This window comes from Molossus molossus, unplaced genomic scaffold (assembly GCF_014108415.1).
Source record: "Molossus molossus isolate mMolMol1 unplaced genomic scaffold, mMolMol1.p scaffold_m16_p_14, whole genome shotgun sequence".
Taxonomy (NCBI): domain Eukaryota; kingdom Metazoa; phylum Chordata; class Mammalia; order Chiroptera; family Molossidae; genus Molossus; species Molossus molossus.
This window is the reverse complement of record NW_023425349.1, coordinates 19,747,175-19,766,236: the sequence shown is the minus strand read 5'-3', so window position 1 is coordinate 19,766,236 and position 19,062 is coordinate 19,747,175. Positions and strand designations below refer to the sequence as shown.

Sequence of the window (19,062 nt, the reverse complement as noted above, 5' to 3'; positions counted from 1 at the left end):
CTTTTTAACCAAGCCTTTCCAGACTCTCAGAAGATACCCAGGTTAAAAATTTCACAAAATTTAATCTAAATTAAGCCTACTGCAATGGATAAAACCATGTAAGAATACAGGTAAACCTTTACCTTGATGACTTTTCCTGATCCTAATTTCAGGCGAAGCAGCTTATCTTTGTTAGCAGTGGAGTCAAAAACCTGCAATTTGATTAAAGTAAATGATAAATGAGGTTAGCCAATTTAAAAAACAATAATAAGCATGATATGCAACTTATTAAACATACCAGCACAGTATTTCTGGAATAGGGAATGTCAAATATACTGGGAAAATAGTTCTTAAGAGAGCTGAAAAGACAGGACCACATCATGGGTAAAGGATAGTAATGATACTGTTGTAATTAACTAGTTATTAATATCAGGAAAGACTTGGCTGGTGTGGTTCAGTGGTTAAGCATCGATCCATGCACCAAGAGGTTGCCGGTTCAACTCCCGGTCAGGGCACATGCCCAGGTTGTGGGCCCGATCTCCAGTGGGGGACATGTAGGGGGCGACCAGTTGATGTTCTCTCTCATCGATGTTTCTGTCTCTCCCTCTCCCTTCCTCTCTCTCTAAAAATCAATCAAGAAAAAAATAATTAAATAATAATAATAATAATAACAGGAAAGGAGCAAAGTAAGGCCAGATATTATAGGTATGTTCCCTGCAAAACACTAGGGAAAGGGGACTGAACAAAGGGAAGATAGATGCATGCCCAGTAAAGTTGGGTTGACATCAAGAAGATACTTGCCTATCAACCACACCTGAGGACAGAGATGGTTGGCCAGAATGGGTGTGGCCACTGCAAGGGCACGAAGATTTGGGACACTTAATTCCCTGAACAAAGAAGTTTGCTCTCTTATGCTCTTGGTTCCTCTTGGCAAGTTGCACTTAACTCCTGGCTTGTGGGGACCATTTGCTCCTACTTCCTTGTATTCACCCGTGTGGTCCTCGACCATGCAGACCCCCACACACAATGGACAAATGGATTGCAACTAGCCTGATGCTGAACTAGACCTGTCTCCAACATGGAATGGAAACTCTGGACACTGGCTCTGACTTTAGCTCTACTGAAACCCCAGCTATACCTCTTTTATGGCTATACTAAGAGAAATAGGACTTTGGAAACCCAGAGACTGAATTCCACACAAATAAAAATCACTCATTCTCCCATACAAGTCTCTGAAAACTCCTTTTCTTAGGATATTGAAAGACGTCCAGCCCCAACAGCACCCAGAGGATCCCCCACTTCGTCTGGTAACGTTATCACATAGAATATCTCTGAGGCACTCGTTTTCCAGGGTTAGAAAAAAAAGTGACTTCATCTATTAAAAGCATTTTTCATCTATAAACAACTTTAAAATAAATAATCTCATTTGATGCTGCCACCAATCCTGCCACTAATCACTAACCTCTACTCATCAATGGGGGGGAGGGGAATGAACACATTAAGAGCTTAATGACTTAACAAGGTTAAGTTAGGATAAAATAATTGGGACTTGAATTCCCGTATTTTGACTCATAGTCTAAAGTTCTTTCTATCATACCATACTGCTTTTGGCGGCTTAATATATTAAAAGACCACAAGCCCAACTTATTTATAGTATCTATAACAGAAACAACCGGAAGCTTTAAAAAGAAGTTGTAAGACCTAATTCCATAATATATTCCTAAGAATATATTCAACTATAAAACTAGACATACGTGAACAATTGCCACAAATAACACTTAGGAAATTAGCTTCCATTTTCTCCAAGTAGAAGAGTCATGGTGAGTGGCACTGAGCAGATTTTATACATTAACATTTCACTGCTATGCCCTAAAAGCAACAGTAAGAATTAAAGCAGGGCTCCTAAAATATTTCTATTTGCCAACAGCAGCAATTCACAGTAATACTACCTTACATATAAATAGCCCTCATGCTGTTTGAATTACAAAAGAACTCACGGGGTACATTTTCTTACCTGGCCCAGTGTATGATTCTGAAAGAGCCAGCTGGTATAGGCCACTTCCAAAGAATCTCCAACTTCCACAGCAGGACCCTCTGTTACAATGAGGTCCTGTGAGAGCACTGCATCCAGGGAAGAGGCACTGTTGCACTTGGCAATGCACACCTGTGAGACCAAAAAAAAAAATCAAAGCAGCATAAATTTAAAGCTTAGTAAGTACTCACTCCATTTTTGCTAATGCTCTTTTCCAAACAGTGGCTTCCACCAACAAAACAGATTATATGCTTAGAAGTAAACCATTCCAAAGTCAGTAATGTTGTCCAGAATTAAAGTGACTAAGAGTATAGCTTTGGAGTCAGACTGTCTGAGTACAGATCTGAATTTACTAACTGCCACTTATTAACTTGTGATCTTGGCTGGATAACTTAACCTCTGTGAACCTTATTTCATAGAGGATTTTTGTAAAATGGAGATAAAAACTTTGCATATCTCCTACAGTAGTTGTGAAGACTGAACTAATACAAGTACAGTACTTGGCAAAGTGTCTGTAAAATAATAATAGGTACACATAAATGTTAGCTATCATTACCATACTGATTTAATGCTTCAGTATTTGAGAATCTAGGCAAGCATTTTTATTTTTTTTAATTTAATTTATTTTTTATCCTCACCCAAGGACATTTTTCCATTTTTTGTTCAGATAGAGTGGGAGGGAGAGAGAGGAAGAGAGAGAAACATCGATGTGAAAGGGACATATCGAGTGGCTGCTACCCGCACGACCAACCAGGGCCGGGGACAAACTGCAACCGAGGTACGCGTCCTTAGCGGAAATAGAACCCAGGTCTCTCTGGACCGCAGGCCGACGCTCTAACCGCTGAGCCAAACCGGCCAGGGCTAGGCAAGCTTTTTTTTTTTTTGTGGTACATGCCCCTAGCGGGAACCGAACCCGAAACTCTCTGGTCCACAGGCCGATGCTCAACCGCTGAGCCAAATTGGCCAGGGCTAGGCAAGCATTTTTAAAGATGATGTAACCAGGCAGAAACTTCATTTCTTTAATATGAACTTTCTCCTTTCTTTCCTTTTGATTGACACTGGTCTCATCTAGCACCCTGACTCATCTGACTCCTTCTCCCTTGCATGTCCACTACCTTAATCACTAAGCCTTCAGACAGTAAGGTCAGCATTAAACTATCATAGGAACAAAGCCTCAGGTCTATTGACTACAAATAGAATTTCAATCAAACTAAAGATAATAGGCCTCAACTGTGTTTCAGCCCCAGAAAAGCAGTAAAGCCAGATGAAGCAATGCCATGGCTGACACCAGGACCAGAGGCAGTGATCAACTATCCCCTACCCTAGCACCGACCAACCAATCAGTAGAGACCACAACCCTAACTAACTCCCTTAGTTCTCTATATAACCAACACACCTAGTAAAAGCCATCGGAAAGCCACATCTTTGAGCAATGGCTCACTTGTGACTCTGGGCATGACACCACTTCCTCAAATAATAAACCCTTACTTTCTTTGCTGTGAAGTTCTATTTGTGTGTTATTGGGCTTTCATGCATGCAGGCGAACAGACCCCTTTAATCTGGTAACAACAATAAACTAGAAAAAAAAGGCACTTTAGAAAACCGTGTTGCATTCCCATAATTTATATCCACACTATACCTACAATCTGAGCCATATTATCTTAGCACAGATCTTAGAATTTCAACCTTTCTTAGACAAAGAAATCAGAAACAGCCCTGGCCGGTTTTGCTCAGCGGTTAGAGCGTCGGCCTGTGGTCCCGAGAGACCCAGGTTTGGTTCCCGCTAAGGGCTCGTATCTCGGTTGCAGTTTGTCCCCAGCCCTGGTTGGGTCGTGCGGGTGGCAGCCACTCGATGTGTCCCTTTCTCGATGTTCCTCTCTCTCTCTCTCTCTTTTCCTTTCTCTCCCTCCCACTCTATCTGAACAAAAAATGGAAAAATGTCCTCGGATGAGGATAAACAAAAAAAAAAATTAGAAATCAGAAACATCTTTATGAAAAATTATTCTAGTCAATGCTTTCTTTTGTGGCATAGCATTTTAGTCAATGTTTTAATATAGTATATGCTAGAAATCTGCTACTCATTTTCTTTTGTTTCATTACTGCACTCAAATAAATGGCAAGTAAAACAATGAAATATTATTTTTTATCAATCAAATAAGACTAAAAGAAAAAAAAAGATAATACCAAATGTTGGCACAGATACAGTGAATTAATAGAAATGTAAAGTAGTATAATATCTCTGAAAAACAGTGTGCCAAAGTGCATATAGAACCTAAAAATATCTGAGCCCTTTGACACATCTTTCACCTCTAAAAATCTAGCTTAAGGAAATAATCAGGGGGGGGGACACAAAAGAACACAGACTTATATACAAAAATGCTTGCTAAAGTATCATTTATTTCAAAGACTGAAAACAATTCAAATAACTAAAAGAAAGAAAATGACTAAATAAAGGAACATTCATATAATTCAACTTTCAAAATCTTTCCAAATAATTTTTCATGAGATGGGGAAAGATACATTACACATTATTAAATAAAATAAGCAAGACACAGAAGTCTTAAAGAAATACATCTACATATATATAATGTTTAAGAAAAAAATGTTAATAGTGATTATTTTAGGTAGTAGGATTATAAGTGATTTTTTTTATTTTTATTTTTTTGTAGATAATTTCTCAGCCTTTATTAGATCTTGGCAGGAATCCAGTGAACCTAGAATATTTCCCCCCTGGTTTTGATAACTACACTCAGTTGTTGTTGTTGTTGTTTTAATTTTTATTAATTTACTTTTGTTACAGATGTTTCTCCTTTTTTCCCCATTGACACCCTCCTCCCCATCTCCCACACCCCATCCCCAACTTTGTTGTCCATGTCCATTGGTTATGTGTACATGCATATAAGTTCTGTGGTTTATCTCTTTCCCCCAACCCCCTCTTCTGAGGGCTGTCAGTCTGTACCCTACTTCCACACCTCCGGGTCTACATGAGTGATTTTTTAAAAGACGCTTTTCTAAATTTTCTACAATGATCATGTAGTAACCTTTAAAAAAATCCCTTAAAACACTGTTTAAGTATTAGTTTTATTCATTCCTTAAGATAATTTATGAAGTAGAAATGTTTTAAAGAACTAACTTTAAAGAACTAACCTTTTTTCTATTAAAGCCTCATTTTCAAGCAATATGAATTAAGTATTTCTATTATTTCCCTGGAATACAATAAGCTCAAGTGACAAATTTAGTGGTTTTTTTCATACTTGCCCACTAATAAAGTATAACAGGTTATGGGTTTTCCATAGAGTGTATTTTCCCCAAATCAAAGGAAATCCAGACTAGTGTCTGGCTTTTCAAAGGAAGAATTAGATGGTATTACCTGTTTATTGAACTCCGCAGCAGCCTTTTCTGATTCAAACATGATGGACCAGTTCTGTCTCTGGTCATCATAAAAGGTGCTATAGTTATTGGGCTGAACCTGGGGAAAGGAGAAATGCTGGCATAACTCAGCCAAACAGCACAGCAGATTAATCTGACTACTTAACTCAGACCGAAGGGCCATAACTAAGGTGGACCCAGAGCGAGATATCAAGGAACTCTCTTCTTCCCTCCCACCTTCCCTATATCATCCCTTAGTCCACATTCCCAGAAGGCAGCCAAGCGACCTTTTTAAGATGCTCTGTTAAGATATTCAGTCTGATATTCAGGGCTGAAGCAGTAGATCTAATTCCCATCAGGTATGTGCAGACCAATTTCTCCTATAAACCTATCCCAAGGGAGTTTATGACTCTAATATGGGAAGTCTTACCGTTATCTCAAAGTTTAGATGAATCCTGGCAACAGTAACTGGCTGTTGTTGACTGATATAGAGAAGAATCCTATACTGTACTCAAGCAAAGATGAGAAGAGAAAAAAAAAGAGAACAGAAGTTAAAAGATAATACAAAAATCAGCAGTAAGATGTCAGGGGTAGTGTTTCATTCAGGCATAAAACTCAAAACGCAGTTAATCTTTGAAAGCTTGGATTTTAAGTTATATCTTCTCAGTACCCATTCTAATCTCTTTTCATTTTGGCCTTATCATTAACTGTAATTAGCAATGTCTATTTTGTTGGTGTTTTCATTTGTAGGAGGGGTGACTAAGAGATAAATGAATGGCCAACAGGTGCGTGAAAAGATGCTTAATGTCATCAGTCATCAGGGAAATGCAAATAAACCAAGATATCACTTCATACCTACTAAAGTGGCTATAAAAAAAAACAAACAGAAAAAATAATGAAGTGTTGGCAAAGTAGAGAAGAAATTGGAACCTATATATTGCTTATAGGAATATAAAATGGTATAGCTGCTATGGAAACAGTCTGGCAGTTCCTCAAAAGGCTAAATACAGAATAACCTTATGACACAGCAATTTCACCCCTAGTATATACACCAAAAAACTGAAAACAGGGACTCAAACATATACCTATATACCAATGTTCACTGCACCATTATTTATAATAGTCAAAAGGTAGAAACAACCAAGTGTCATGAACTGATGGATGGACAGACAAAATAAATTATATACATACAGTGGAATATTACTCAGCCATAAAAAAGAATGAAATTCTGATACATGCTACAATATGGATGAATCATGAAAACATTATGCTAAGTGAAATAAACTAGACACAAAAAGACAAATATATGACTCCACTTATGTGAAATACCTAGAGTAGGTAAATTCATAGACACAGGAAATAGATTAAGGTTACCAGAGGATAAGAGAAAGGAATGGGGAGTTATTGCTTAATGATTACAGATTTTCTGTTTAGGGTGATGAAAAAGTGGAAATGGATAGTGGTGATGGTTCCTCAATATTGTGAACATAATTAATGCCACTGAATTATACATTTAAATGGTTAAAATGGTACATTTTAGGTTTCATATATATTTACTATACACACATAAAACCACATGATCAAACAAATTTTTAAACAAATGATTTTTTAAACAAATGATTAAAATTCAATCCTCCCTTCCCCCCCAAAAATTCAATCCCAAAGGGGAGGATGAGACTATGAGGACTCATATACAATCTTGCACCAGAAAGGTCTTTCCTTATCCTGTTAGGCAGATAGAGTGAAGGGCCGTTCACCTCAATGCAAGCCAATTACAGACCGAGTTGATCAGGAAAGGATCACAGATTTATTAAGAGTCACTCCACTTTTAGGCTGTCCCTATTCTCAAGCCTGAAAGGTCTCTGACTTCTGAGTCCTGAACATTCTGCCCACCAGTGATTCTGAGCTGAGGTTCTTTAGCCTCCTCCCCATGAAATTCAAAATCTAGCAAATGTAACTGAGAGGAAGGTTATCTGATGTTTGTTACAGGTTCTCGTCTTATAATAGGACTTTATCTCCTATGCACAAGATTGTAGAATTTTCCCTTTGCCTTTCTGGCACAGCCCTGAACTTCCACACCATCCCAGAACTCAGCAATGTCCTAGGGGGAAAAAACAATCTTGCATTTGGAGCTCCTCTAGTTTTTGCCAATGTCTTCGCCCCTAGTAGTTGCAGTGCTTGGGCCATAACTAATGTTTAGTCTGTGCTTAAGCATAAGCAAAAGTCTCAGGGGAAGGAAACACTCAACTCATTGACTAGTCCCTCTCTGAAATTTTAGTTCATCTAGTCCTCATAATTTCCACAGCTCTCCAATGAATTTTTGTTGTTGCTGTTAATCCTCACCTGAGGATATTTTTTCCATTGACTTCTAGAGAGGGAGGGAGGGTGGGAGGAGAGAGGGTGAAAGAGGAGGAGAGACAGGGAAAGAGAGATAGAGAGAGAAACATCAATGTGAAAGAGAAATATTTCAATTGGTTTCCTCCCGCATGTGCTGGGGATTGAACCTGCAACCCAGGTACATGCCCTTGACTGGGAATCAAACCTGCAATGAGGAACAACCAGACTTTATTTACCTCTAGATGAGAAAATTAAACAAATTTATTTTTTTTTTTTCGTATTTCATGTAAAATACATGCATATGTATTTTGTTCTGACCAAAAGAGTGGAAACATGTCACACAACTAAACTGTTTTATTTTTTTAATTACTATTCTTTTTATTTTTATTTTTTATTAATTAATTTTTGTTACAGATGTTTCTCCTTTTCCCCTCTAGACACCCTCCTCCCGATCCCACACCCCCCAGCATTGTTGTCTATGTCTGCTAGTTACACATACATGCATACAAGTTCTTTGGTTTATCTCATCTATCCCCCCTGCACCCCTCCTCTGAGGTCTGTCAGTCTGAACTGTACTCCTTTCTATGTCTCTGGGTCTACTTCGTTCATCTTCCCACCTTGTTCATTATATTCCACAAATAAGTGAGATCATGTGGTATTTGTCATTCTCTGACAGGCTTATTTCGCTTAGCATAATACTCTCCAGGTACCTTCGTGTCGTCTCAAAGGATAAAAGATCTTTCTTACAGCCGCATAGTGTTCCATTGTGTACATGTACCACAGCTTTTTTATCCACTTATCTATTGATGGACACTTAGGCTGTTTCCAGATCTTAGCAATTATAAATAGTGCTGCTATGAATATAGGGGTACATATATTCTTTCTGATTGGTGTTTCAGGCTTCTTAGGATATATTCCTAGAAGTGGGATCACTGGGTCAAATGGCAGTTCAATTTTTAATTTTTTGAGGAAACACAAAAAATTAAACAGACTTAAATGACACAGTAACCAACTGCAGTATATGGACCTTATTAGATCCTGATTAAAACAAACTGTAAAAAACAAAAAAGAAAAGAAAAAGACAATTAGGAAAATTTGAATACTCGCTGGTAGTGAATGACATAAAAATTGTGGGATTTTTTTAGGTGTAATAATGGCATAATGGTTACATTAAAAAAAATATTTTTTATTTCAGATACACACTAAAGTATTTGTAGCTAAAATTGTATGCTGCAAATTAATTCAAAATAATCTGAGTGGGAGAAGAAGGAAGACTGGCTGGGTTTAAGGTGAAACAAGATTAATAACAGTTAAACAAGATTGATGGACCCTTAGCTAGACTCACCAAGAAACAAAGAGAACCCAAATACAGAAAATCAGAAATGAAAGAGGAGAAGTAACAACTGACTCCACAGAAATACAGAAGATCGTTAACAACTACTTTGAACAATTATATGACAACAAATTCGACAATCTAAGCAAAATGGACAAATTTCTAGAAACACATAGTCTCCCAAAACTGGACCGGGAAGAGAGAGAAAACTTGAACAGACCAATAACAACTAAGGAAATTGAAGAGGTAATCAAGACTCTCCCAGCAAACAAAAGCCCAGGCCCGGATGGCTTCACGGGGGAGTTTTACCGAACTTTCAAAAAAGAACCAACACCCATTCTCCTCAAACTAATTCAAACATTCAAGAAGAAGGAAGACTTCCAAACTCATTTTATGAGGCCAGCATAATTCTAATTCCAAAACCAGAAAAAGATATTACAAAGAAAGAAAACTACAGGCCAATATCCCTGATGAACATAGATGCCAAAGTCCTGAACAAAATATTAGCAAATTGGATCCAGCAACACATCAAAAAAATTATTCACCATGACCAAGCGGGATTCACCCCAGGGATGCAAGGCTGGTACAATATTCGAAAATCAATAAATGTGATACACCACATAAACAAAATAAAGAATAAAAACCACATGATCGTATCAATAGATGCTGAAAAAGCATTCGACAAAATCCAGCATCCATTTCTGATAAAAATGCTCAGCAATCTGGGAATAGAGGGATCATATCTCAACATAATAAAGGCCACATATGAAAAACCTATAGCCAACAACTTACTCAATGGGAAAAAACTAAAAGCATTTCCCTTAAGAACAGGAACAAGACAAGGATGCCCACTTTCGCCACTGTTATTTAACATAGTACTGGAAGTATTAGCCATAGCAATCAGACAGGAAGAAAAAATAAAAGGGATCCAAATTGGAAAGGAGGAAGTGAAACTGTCATTATTCGCAGATGACATGATACGATATGTAGAAAACCCCAAAGACTCCATCAAAAATTTACTAGACTTAATAAAGGAATTTGGCAAATTAGCAGGCTACAAAATTAACGTCAAGAAATCGATGGCATTCTTATACACCAATGATGAACTCACAGAAAGAGAAACTAAGAAAACAATCCCATTTACCATTGCGGCAAAAAAAATTAAGATACCTAGGAATAAACTTAACCAAAGAAATAAAGAACCTATTTGCAGAAAACTACAGGTCATTGAAAAAAGAAATAGAGGAAGATATAAAAAAGTGGAAGCACATACCTTGTTCATAAATTGGAAGAATTAACATCATTAAAATGTCCATACTACCCAAAGCAATCTATAGATTCAATGCAATCCCCACCAAAATACCAATGACATAATTCACAGAACTAGAACAAATACTTCAAAAGTTCATATGGAACCAAAAAAGACCTTGAATAGTCACAGCAATCTTGAAAAAGAAGAACAAAGTAGGAGGGATCACATTACCAGATTTCAGGTTATACTACAAAGCCACTGTAATCAAAACAGCCTGGTACTGGCACAAGAATAGGCATATAGACTAGTGGAACAGAACAGAGAACCCAGAAATTGACCCAAGGCAATATGCTCAATTAATATTTGACAAAGGTGGCAAGAGCATACAGTGGAGTAAAGACAGCCTCTTTAATAAATGGTGTTGGGAAAATTGGATAGCTACATGCAAAAAAATGAAACTAGACCATCAACTTACACCCTACACAAGAATAAACTCAAAATGGATAAAAGACTTAAATGTGACTCATGGATCCATAAAAATCCTAGAAGAAACTGTAGGCAACAAAATTTCAGACATCATACGCAGCAGAATTTTCACTGATACATCACCTAAGGCAACAAAAACAAAGAAGAAAATGAACACATGGGACTACATCAAACTCAAAAGCTTCTGCACAGCAAAAGATACAATCATCAAAATGGAAAGGCAACACACTGTATGGGAGAGCATAATTGCCAATAATATAGCAGATAAGGGGTTAATTTCCAATATATATAGAGTACTCATACAACTCAACAAAAGGAAGACAAAGAACCCAATTAAAAAATAGGCAGAGGAACTAGACACCTCTCTAAACAGGACATACAAATGGCTAAGAGACATATGAAGAAATGTTCAACATTACTAATCTTCAGAGAGATGCAAATTAAAACAACAATGAGGTATCACCTCACACCTGTCAGAATGACCGCCATCAACAAATCATCAAACAAGTGTTGGCGAGGGTGTGGAGAAAAGGAGACTCTAGTACACTGCTGGTGGGAATGCAGACTGGTGCAGCCACTATGGAAAACAATATGGTGTTACCTCAAAACATTAAAAATTGAATTGCCATTTGACCCAGTGATCCCACTTCTAGGAATATACCCTAAGAAGCCTGAAACATCAATCAAAAAGAATATGTTTGTAGCAGCACTATTTACAATAGCTAAGATCTGGAAACAGCCCAAGTGTCCATCAGTAGACGAATGGATAAAAAAGCCATGGTACATATACACAATGGAGTACTATGAAGCTGTAAGAAAGAAAGATCTCTTATCCTTTGAGACAACATGGAGAGACCTGGAAAGTATTATCCTAAGCAAAACAAGCCAAACAGAAAGACAAGTATCATATGATCTCATTTATTTGTGGAATATAATGAACATAACAGTCTGAGGAATGGGGTAGTGCCAGAGACGTGGAAGTGGAGTACAGACTGACAATTCCCAGAAGAGGGGGTGGTGGGGGAGAGATAAATCACAGAATTTATATGCATGTATGCATGAACAATGGACATAAACAACAAAGCTGGGGAGAGGGCAGGGAGGGAGAGGGTGGGGGTAATCAGTGGGGGGAAAAGGAGAAACATCTGTAACAAAATAAATAACTTAATAATAAAAAAAAAGATTAATAGCAGTTAGAGCCAAATAATGGGTATCTAGAGGTTCATTAGTCTAGTCCCAGTATTTTTATATTTCCAACTTTCCATAATTGATTTTTTTGTTTGTTTTTAATACAAATGAGTGTTGTCTATTATATTAGTTACCCTGACCAGGTCATCTTATCTCTCTGTTTCAGAGTCTCTGAGGAGTATGGAATCCATGCTCTCTGGACTTCTGAAATGCTATAATTTATTATGCTTATTTTAACAATGTTCAAAACCTTCTGAAGCAGAATTTGAAGCTAGATAAAACACACACAAGTAAATCAGTCTCAGGGCTTCTGGTCATATGTTCTTTTTGACCAAACTAATATTTTACTATGTGACCAGTTGTCCATCTCATTATCAAATTTTCAAAGGATAAACACTAGTCATTAATGCAGGTACAAAGTCATATTGCTCTAAGTAGTACACTAAGTGTTGCTCATCACCTAGCAAAGGGACGTCCTTGGTAAATGGTTTACTCTAAAACTCCAAATTCTGGTCCTGGCTAGTATGCTGAGTGGTTAGAGCATCAGCCTGCAGACTGAAGGGTTGAGGGTTCGTACTTGGGTTGCAGGTCTGATCCCTGGCCCCAGCTGGCATCATGTGAGAGGCAATCAATCAATATGTCTCTCTCACATTGATGTTTCCCTCATTCTCTCTCCTTCTCCCTCCCTCTCTTCCATTCTATCTCAAAAAAATCAATGAAAAAATATCCTTGAGTGAAGATTAACAACAAAATAATTAAATAAATAAATAAATAAATAAAATAATATTTAAAAATAAAACTCCAGCCCTGGCCAGTTTGGTTCAGCGGTTAGAGTGTCGGCCTGCAGACCAAAGAGTCCCGGGTTCAGTTCCCGCTAGGGGCATGTACAAAAAAATAAAATAAAACTCCATAAATTCTTAAGCTATGTCCATACCACAAAGGTCAAACTTAAAGATTTTGAGAGGGTTGATTTGTTTTAATGCACAATGATAAGCAAAATGTGACTATAGATGTTACTATATACCTAATATTAAAAATTTACATTCAACACAATCAATCTTTTTAATACTCTGACACATGAGATACTGGGCAAGCCCAGAGGAAAACCAGCTCATGAGTATGATTTAGAACACTTGAATATACATGAGAAAATCTCACCTCTCTGGCTGTGTGATTTCCTAGGACTGCAGCACCAAATTTGCCCTGTTTTACATATTGACCATTTGTGCTATAGAGGCAAAACAAACAAACAACAGATATTAATACTTCCTTAAAGTAAGCAGCACTAGTTTTCTTTTCTGCCATATAAAAGTGGGAAATCTAGTCATTTAGTCTCTAGAAAGGAATAGAGGAGAGCAGTTCATAGTTTAAAGTTCTTACACAACTTCCTTACTCTTTAAATATCTACTATTTCTATCTCAGTGGAGTATCTTTCTTTGAGCAGTTGGAAAAACAGTTGTTGAGGGTACAGGCACTTTAGAGAGAGAGAGAAGATAATGGCTCTTCAAAGTTTTATGAGAAGTTGGAAAATTGGATAAAAATCATTATTGATACTTTTTCTAGGGAAAGGCTAAGCAGCCATTTTGCAATGAATAGAGGCTTATTGAGAAAAGACACTCCCAACTTCAGAAAGCATTTCTTCTCAGCTACTTACTATCTGTATGCATGGACTGCTGTTGCAACAAATACTGTGGAAGTGCCTGCTGAGGTGGGTGCTGTTTTTGGTGTCGCTGGATTTCCTGAAGAAAACAAAGTTGTCATTGATTTCTTGCTTGAAACTGATTTTTTAACCATTAAAGCTGCTTCAAATTCTTCTTTACACCTTATAGTTAGTGTTAAAATGCTATTATGAGACCATTATCCTCATTTGATCCATAAAACAGTCCTATGACTTCATCTAGGGATGACGGAACCAAGGCTCTAAACACACAAGGGTCTTCCTTACACAATGATAGTAACAAGCCTAGGACTAGAACCCAGGACTCTTGACTCTATTCCAAACAAGTGCTTGGGCTGGACAAGAAGCATTATTTAGAATATGAGGTCATATTCCACCTATTTTCTCTTCCCCTTTTAATACTTTGATAGCTATAATAAATAAATATAAAGGTTATTTCCCCTTCTCTTATTTCTAGAAAATTTATGACATTCACATCACAGCCATTACTTACCTTTCACATTGGTAGGTAGAGTAACTCTAGTGTTTTAAAACAGTATAGCATAAATCACATAATTACACTCACCACCTGAATGTGTTGATGGAAGAGTAGTGAGAACATAGAATGGGCATAGCAACCAAGAACTTACTTTCAAAAGCATCCTTGTTTGATTTATTTTTATTTTGTATCGATAAAAACAAGACAACAGACCCAAAATAAAGTCACTTATACTAACCTCCATGTCACCAAACTGAGACTTAATTACAATTTTGGCTCTCCCAGAAATGGAAGCTTAAACCAGTCAATTAGGAACTGCCTGATCAGCCTAGTTAGGTAATCTGCCTGATAAACCCACTGTCATCCCCTAAAGGAAAGTAATCTTTTAATACCCAACCCACTTTTTGGCTCAATATAACTTCTTTGTTCTTGCTCCCTTCTGCTTATAAGTGTTTCATTTTTTTTTAAATCCTCATCTGGGGATATTTTTCCATTTATCTCAGACACAGTGGGAGGAAGAGAGAGAGAGAGAAACACCGATGTGTGAAGGACACATCAATCGGTTGCCTCCTGCCGGACCCCGACCAGGGCTGGGGACTGAACCGCAACCGAGGTATGTACCCTTAGTGAGGACTGACCCCGGGACTCTCTGGTCTGGGGGCCGACACTCTAACTGCTGAGCCAAACCAGCCAGGGTGGAGTGTAAAACAATTTTTAAGATTTTGTTACATCTTGCCCAAATACCCTTGAGAAATGCCATACCAGTTTACACTCCCACCAGCAATATGAATCCGCCAGCTTTGCATCCCTGCCAATAAGAGGAATTATCTTTTTAAATCTTTACCAGTGGGAGGAAGGCAGTAGGGAAAGGGGAATGCCATCTCATTGTTGCTTTCATGTGCATTTATTGATTACAGGGAAGCCAAAATTTAACATTTTGTAGATTTATCCTGACCATTTTCTTTGTTTTGTTTTGACGAACTGTCCATTTATGTTGTTTGCTTATTTTCCACTCTGGTGTTCATGTTTTCCTTATTACTTAGTAAAAACCTACGCCTAGTTTTTAATTCAATCAGCACTTTCCAGCTATATGTAATACTATAACAAAACTTTTCTCCTGATAAGCAGTGTATGCCACAAAAAAAGTAACTAAGGCCAAGGTTAGGTTATCAGGACAATCTGTGTTTTTCATTATGATGGACACAAAAGAAAACTGAGTGAACATTTGTTGAATGAAAAGAGAGAAGGGGGACTAATATTTCTAAAATGCCTACTATGTGTCTGGTCTCAGATGCTTTACACAGATTTTTTACAATTTATCTTTATTGCTGAAAGTATTACAGATACCCCCGCTTTTATCCTTCACTGACTCCCTCCTCCCCACTCCTGCCCCCACAAAAGTCAGTATCCATATCTATCCTGTAAAAAAATCTCCAAAATACTACTACAGAACCACATGCTAATTAGGTACAATATATACACTAAAGGAATTCTCCTGAAGGAAATTTATTTTGTTAATCCTCACTGGAGGATATGTTCTTATTGATTTCAAAGAGAAGGGAAGGAAGAGGGAGAGAGGAAAAGAGGGAGGGAGGAAGAGAGAAACATTGACTGGTTGCCTTTCGTATACACCCTGACTGGAGATTGAACCCGTAAACTAGGTATGTGCCCTGACGGGAATCGAACTCGAGACCTTTTGGTGTATGGGACTACCCTCAACTGAGCCACACTGGCCAGGGCAGACTTTCCTATTTAACTCTGACAATTCTGTGAGATAAGTGAGACTACCACCATTTTAGAATCTCAGAGAGGTTTGGGGACCTGATTAAGGTTAGAAAATACAGCAGAAAATGACAGAGTTGAAATTTGGACCTTGATCTAATTCACTCCAAAGGTTTTCTTCCCTCCTATACTTTGCTGTCTTTGTGTAAGAACCTGAAGAGGAGTGAGGGACTGATAGAAACAGCCCTGAGCTACCAGCACTGAACAGATGGTGAGGGATATTAAATTAAATGTTTGTTGAATGAAGATGAAAGTATTGCATGCTTGTTACATGCTAGGCACAATGCTGGCACTGAGGATGTTGTTTGGATATTTAGAGTTGAATAGTTGCAACAGTGACCATATGGCCATAAAGTCTACCATATTTACTTATTGGCCCTTTAGAGAAAATGCTTCCAGACCTCTGTTCTAAATCTTACCTGTCTCTTTTGGCAGCTTTGCTGTGGATTGCTGGTCCTGTTCTCCAAGCCCTAACCTGGCCAGATTTCTAGTAGGCTATGACTTTACATTTCCTCTGACACATCTCTTCATCAGCTGTGTGCTTCTGACTCAATTTAAAGTGGTTCAGTTAATGGATGTAAATAAAAATAAACAACCTAAGGCCCCACCCAGTGAGGTAAATGGATTTTTTAAAATCAGGAAATAACAACTATGAGTTCATTATACTTTCAAAGAATTAAGCAGCATTTGAACTTAAAAATTACATATATAATCTTATGTAGGTATTTACAAATAGAAAGCAAAGTAGCAATATGGAGACCCTTCTGTTCAAGGGATATTTATATAAGAAGTCTTTGTGGGGAAGATGGCTGAAGCACAGTTCCTGAATCTCTTCGGATTTCAATACAAAAACAGAACAACTAGATATAAAATACAAACCTATGGGTAATATTTACAACAAAACCAACTGAAGAGGTATCCTCATGAACCCCCAAATATAAGCAGGTACGGATATCGTCTAGTTGGGAAAACAATCATTGTCACCATACATCTAACCCAACAAGGTGAAAGAAGTGAAAAGCAGCTCTTCTCACCAAAACGCTGGACAGTACCTACTTAGAGTGTGGGCAGAGTTTTTGAGAGTGGTGTGCACATGGAGCAGAAGAGCTTACTTGAGACCTTCCTTCATCAGTTTCCAACAAACAGCACATTATCTGGTGCCAGAATTCATATCTCAGAGCTTAGAGAGGCATGCACCACTAGTAGTGAGCTTGGCCAGACTGACCAAGGATGAACAACCTGGTATATCACTTGTGGAAGGCTGTTTATTCTTTCAACTAACTTGATAGGGGCCAATTCTAACCTCTTACCTGTTGCTGCTGTTCCCTGGACTTTCTTAGGCTGCTTTGGGGCTGTGTACTGGAAGAATTCATTTCCATGGTCAGCAGCTGTCTGGTCCCGTCCAAAAAGAGAGGCCAATCTGGCACTGTCAGCAGAAAATGAAAATGACATTTCATTTGACATATCTCAAAATCTGTCATTATAAATGCCGCTCATCTCCAACCTTAAATAAATACCTCCTTGACTGTATATCCCACTATTCAATACTAGAAGTGGAAGCTAACAAGTGTCTATGAAATCAAGACTGTATTTCTGCCCTGGCCGGTTTGACTCAGCAGTTAGAGCATCGGCCTGCAGTCCAGAGAGACCTGGGTTTGGTTCCCGCTAAGGGTGCATACCTCAGTTGCAGTTTGTCCCCGGTCCTGGTTGGTAGTGTGGGTGGCAGCCACTCGATGTGTCCCTTTCACATAGATGTTTCTCTCTCTCCCTCCCACTCTACCTGAACGAAAAATGTCTTCGGGTGAGGATTAAAAAAAAAAAAAAGACTGCATTTCTGATTGGAAAAGCATCAGCTGACCTTACCCATCCATAAGACTTTAGTAAAGGCATTTCTTCTTTCAAGACCTCAGTTTCTGCATCTATAAATTGAGGTGGCTGGTCCAGATGCTCTCTATGGTCTCTTTAAACTATAAATTTTTGACTTTAGCAAGTCATAGTTTCCTATTTTTTACTAGTTTTGAAATAAGTTAAAATAAATTGAAATAAAACTGTACTACAAAGTTACTCCATCAAACACTGTCCCATCTACCATTTCATCTAACAGGCAGACCATTCTTTCATCATCCCTTGCAATGTAATCTTATGCCCTAACCATTCCACTGAAACTGCTCTTGCTAAGGTCACCAATAACATCTTTGCTTCTAACCATGATTTTTTGGGGGTCTAATTTGGCTTTCATGTTGCCTTTGTACACTGTCAACTACTTTGCTCTTCAAACAAAATCTTCCCTTGACTTCTCTGGGGATACTTGTGGGGTGGGAAGAGAGACCAGCCCAATTAAGACATCGATGAAGATAAAGGATTCCTTTCTCATCTTCCCATCTCTCTGGATCCTCATTTAACTTCTTGGACTCTTCCTCCTCTGTTCAATCTTTAAATATCCATGCCCCCCAAATTTTTTTTCTTTATTGATTTTAGAGAGAGAGGAAAGGAGAGGGAGAGAAAGACAGACACATCGATAAGAGAGAACATCAACTGGCCGCCTCCTGCATGTCCCCCACTGGGGATGTGGCCCATAACCTGGGCATGTGCCCTGACAAGGAATCAAACCAGTGATCTCTTGGTGCATGGGTCAACGCTCAACCACTGAGCCATGATTTTATACTCCCTCTCCCTTGGAAATCTAATTTATTTACTTTGGTATCAAGTGCTAACCAAATGCCAATGATGCTCAAATCTGTATCCTCAGCCCAGAATTTTCTCCTGAGTGCCAGAAAACACAGATATCCCACAAGCTACACAAATGCAACATAATGCATCCAAACCAGAACTGACATCTTCCAATCCCCACTGCCCTAGCAAAACCTGTTCTTACTATTGTGCCTCTTCTCTTAATGAATGACATTTTATGTTGGGCTCCCCAAGTCTGCCACCAAGTTCAGTGATTTGCTAGAAGAACTCCTAGACTCAGCACATAGTTTTACTCATGGTTAAGATCTATTATAACAAAAGGATACACAGCAACATCAGCAAAAGGAAAAGGTGCACTGGGACAAAGTCCAGAGGAAACAAGGAGCAAGCTTCCAAGAGTCCTCTCCCAGTGGAGTGGCACAAGACATGTTTAATTCCTCCAGCAATGACTTGCAAC

General features: G+C 38.2%; 1 protein-coding gene across 6 annotated transcripts in view; it reads right to left on the bottom strand.

Annotated features, from left to right (window-relative positions):
* Positions 1–19,062, bottom strand: part of FKBP15 (FKBP prolyl isomerase family member 15) — a 60,555-nt gene that overhangs the window by 34,387 nt on the left and 7,106 nt on the right. For 4 of the 6 annotated variants that reach the window (XM_036260903.1, XM_036260900.1, XM_036260901.1 and 1 more), the window contains exons 2-8: positions 17,225–17,340; positions 13,631–13,715; positions 13,135–13,204; positions 5,811–5,885; positions 5,382–5,480; positions 1,994–2,143; positions 123–191 (exon numbers count right to left, since the gene is read on the bottom strand). In XM_036260903.1, the coding sequence (XP_036116796.1) occupies positions 123–191; positions 1,994–2,143; positions 5,382–5,480; positions 5,811–5,885; positions 13,135–13,204; positions 13,631–13,715; positions 17,225–17,340 (664 nt within the window). Of the gene's footprint in view, positions 1–122; positions 192–1,993; positions 2,144–5,381; positions 5,481–5,810; positions 5,886–13,134; positions 13,205–13,630; positions 13,716–16,333; positions 16,459–17,224; positions 17,341–19,062 lie in introns of all 6 variants that reach the window. The other 2 variants (XM_036260904.1, XM_036260905.1) reach the window with 2 other exon arrangements.